This window comes from Nicotiana sylvestris, chromosome 2, assembly GCF_000393655.2.
Source record: "Nicotiana sylvestris chromosome 2, ASM39365v2, whole genome shotgun sequence".
In the NCBI taxonomy this organism is placed as follows: Eukaryota; Viridiplantae; Streptophyta; class Magnoliopsida; order Solanales; family Solanaceae; genus Nicotiana; species Nicotiana sylvestris.
This window is the reverse complement of record NC_091058.1, coordinates 165,213,050-165,216,382: the sequence shown is the minus strand read 5'-3', so window position 1 is coordinate 165,216,382 and position 3,333 is coordinate 165,213,050. Positions and strand designations below refer to the sequence as shown.

General features: G+C 39.9%; 1 protein-coding gene across 1 annotated transcript; it reads right to left on the bottom strand.

The window, feature by feature from the left end:
- Positions 1 to 663: 663 nt before the first annotated feature.
- Positions 664 to 1,728, bottom strand: LOC138885924 (uncharacterized mitochondrial protein AtMg00810-like). The gene has a single exon (XM_070166928.1). The coding sequence runs from the start codon at positions 1,726 to 1,728 to the stop codon at positions 664 to 666; it is 1,065 nt and encodes a 354-aa protein (XP_070023029.1).
- Positions 1,729 to 3,333: the final 1,605 nt, after the last annotated feature.

Genomic DNA, 3,333 nt, shown 5'->3' with positions numbered 1-3,333 from the left:
GTTTATCGCAAATGCGGAGCTGCGGATCGCAAATGCGATGAAATTGTTCGTAATTGGGAACTCCCCTACCCCAGCCCAGCATCACAAGTGCGATGGAAATCCCCGCGAATGCGAGAACTGCAACACCTACATAGCTGAACCTCTTCTAACACTCCGTAACGCGTACGAATGTCACCCGAGCCCTCGATGCTCCAAAACCAAATGCCCGTACAAGTCTGAATATATAACATAAAATCGCTTGCACGATCAGAACACCAAAATAACCTCTAAAACCAGGAATCGGATGCCCAAACGCATGAAAATCACTATGAACTTCAAAAACTTCTAGAATTGCAACCAAGCGTCCGAACCATACCAAATCAACTCCAAACGACACCAAAATTTGCAGGCAAGTCCCAAATAACATAACAGAGCTATTCCTACTTTCAGAATCGCATTCTGACTTCGATAACAAAAAATTCTACTATGGGTCAAACCTCTCCATTTTCCAAACTTTAACTTTTCCAACTTTCGTTAAAATGCCTCAAATTACCCTACGGGCCTCCAAACCCAAATGAACACAGGCCTAAGTCCAAAATCACCATACGAAACTACTGACATCATCCAAAACTCATTCTGGGGCCGTTTACTCAAAAGTCAAATTCCGATCAAACTCTCACCGCTTTAGCTTCCAAAACTAGATTCCTTCTTCCCATTTGACTTCGATTCATCTAGAAACAGAATCCAACCATGCACGCAAGTCAATACACATAATATGAAGCTACTCGTAACCTCAAACTGTCGAACCGGATGCAATTTCTCAAAATGACCAATCGGGTCGTTACAATCCTCCAGCTTCACAATGTACCCAGTCACCGACCTTGTGGTGTTTGGGCAAGCTGCACAATCACTATCACAATACACAGTTAACTGTGTGCATGGATTATTTTTCAGCAAAATACCCTGACCAGGTGACCCTTTCAAGTACCTTACCAATCTGAGTGCTAATTCCCAATGTGAGACCTTAGGTTGTTGCATGAATTGGCTAAGCACTTGTACAACAAAGCTGATATCTAGTCTGATGATAGTGAGATAGATCAATTTCCCCATGAGCTTCTGATATGAAGTAATGTCTGTAAGAACAAGATCTATGATCCCTCTTACATGTGCATCATAGTCTATTGTGGTGAGCTTAGCATTTACTTCCATAGGTGCATTCACTGGTTTGGATCCACTTAAGACAACATCAGAGATTAGCTCAAGGGTATATTTTCTTTGATTAAGTAATATACCCTCCTGAGATCTCAGAACTTCAATCCCCAAGAAATATCTGAGCTCACCTAGATCTTTTACCTTGAAGTTCTTATGTAGTATTTGTTTTGCTTGATCAACTAACCTTCTACTATTCCTAGTAATAAGGAGATCATCCACAAAAATTAGGATGATATCTATCTCCTCACCTTCTTTTCTGGTAAATAAGGAGTGATCATAGGGATTCTGAATGTAGTTAGTTGCTTGAAGAACATCAGTCAGCTTTATGTTCCATTGCCTGGATGCTTGCTTCAGACCATATAATGATTTGAGAAGCTTGCACACCATATACTCCCCTGGCTTTGGAACCCTTGAGGCAAAGCCATGTAGACATCCTCTAAAAAAAGCTTCCAACTGGAAGGCATTATTGACATCCATTTTGTATAGAGGCCAATTGTGTGAGGCTGCAACACTAATCACTATCCTAACAGTTACCATCTTGGAAACTAGGGAAAAGGTTTCATGGTAATCCAATCCCTCTTGCTGAGTGTAGCCTTTAGCTACAAGCCTTGCCTTGTACTTGTCTACCTATCCATTTGGCATATACTTGATCTTATACACCCATTTTGACCTAACTGCTTATTTCCCTTTAGGTAGGTCTACTAGATACTAAGTTTGATTTTGTTCCGATGCATGAATTTCTTGTTGCATAGTTTCAATCCATTTCTGGTCTTTGGATGCTTCGTTGAAGGTTTTTGGTTCTGTAGGAGCGGAGAATAGGCCGATATATTCTTGACAGGCTGTAGGCAAGTGATCGCACCCACATAATTGGCAATAGAGTATGAACATATAGTGGGCTTTGCTGAAGTGGTGACATAATCTTTAAGCCAAATAGGTGGCTTGGTTACTCTCTTTCCCCTGCCACAATCACGCATTTGTTTACTGACTTCTTCAACTGCTTTTGTAGCTTGTATAGAATCTATAGGATCTGCAGGTGTATTAGGTTGTGAAGAGGTGGAATTGTCTTCTATATTTGTAATATCTATTGTCTGCATCTCATGGTCAGCATTGGAAACTGGTTCGACTGCTTCCTCCAATCTTGCAGAGTCGTCTACTTGTTGAACTAGGAGATGTTGATCCTCAAACACATTATAATGTTGTGTATGTTTGGCATTGCTTGTCATGTTTGTGAGAGGCATGAATAACATCTCTTCTTTCTTTTCAACTTGCATTGGCCTAAAGGGGAAAATTCCATCACTGAAACTGACATCTCTGCTAACAAAGAAAGTTTTTGAGTCTAGATAAAATAGTCAGTATCCTTTATGAGTCTCAGAGTACCCCATCAGTACTGCCTTTCTAGATCCTAGGTCTAACTTGTCACCTCTAGGTAGATTGCTTGCATAACACAAACAGCCAAATACCCTAGATGGTCTAGTTTAGGCTCCTTGCCATAAAGTAGTTCATAAGGTGAATTCCCATCCAGCACTGCAGTAGGTAACTTATTGATCAAGTAGACTGTAGTCTTTATACATTCTCCCCATAATTTGACAAGGATGGAACTATGAATCTTTAGGGCTCTTGCAACTTCCAATATATGCCTATACTTCCTTTCTACTATTCAATTATACTGTGGTATATAGGTACAACTGCTTTGGTGAGTTATACCAAGAGAAGAGAATAATTCATTACATTGAGAGTTGAAATTTTTTGTTCCATTGTCTGATCATAGTGTTTTCACAGTGACATCAAACTGATTTCTTATCATTGCTAGGAAATTCTTAAGTACAATTGAGACCTTTACTTTGACTGAATAAGACAGATCCAAGTGTACCTACTGTAATCAACAACTATGGTTATAAAATACTGCTTTCTATTAAATGTAGGCTTTCTATAGGGACCCCAAACATCAACATGTATTAGCTGAAAGATACTACTGGACTTACTTCTACCATTAGGAAAGCTTAACCTGACTTGTTTTGCCATTGGTGTCACGACCCAAACCGATGGGCCGCAACGGGTACCCGGTACCTTACTCAACCGAGTACCAACATAATATATCTTTCATATCATCCTATCATAGGTAAATGAGCCGGAGTAAATCAT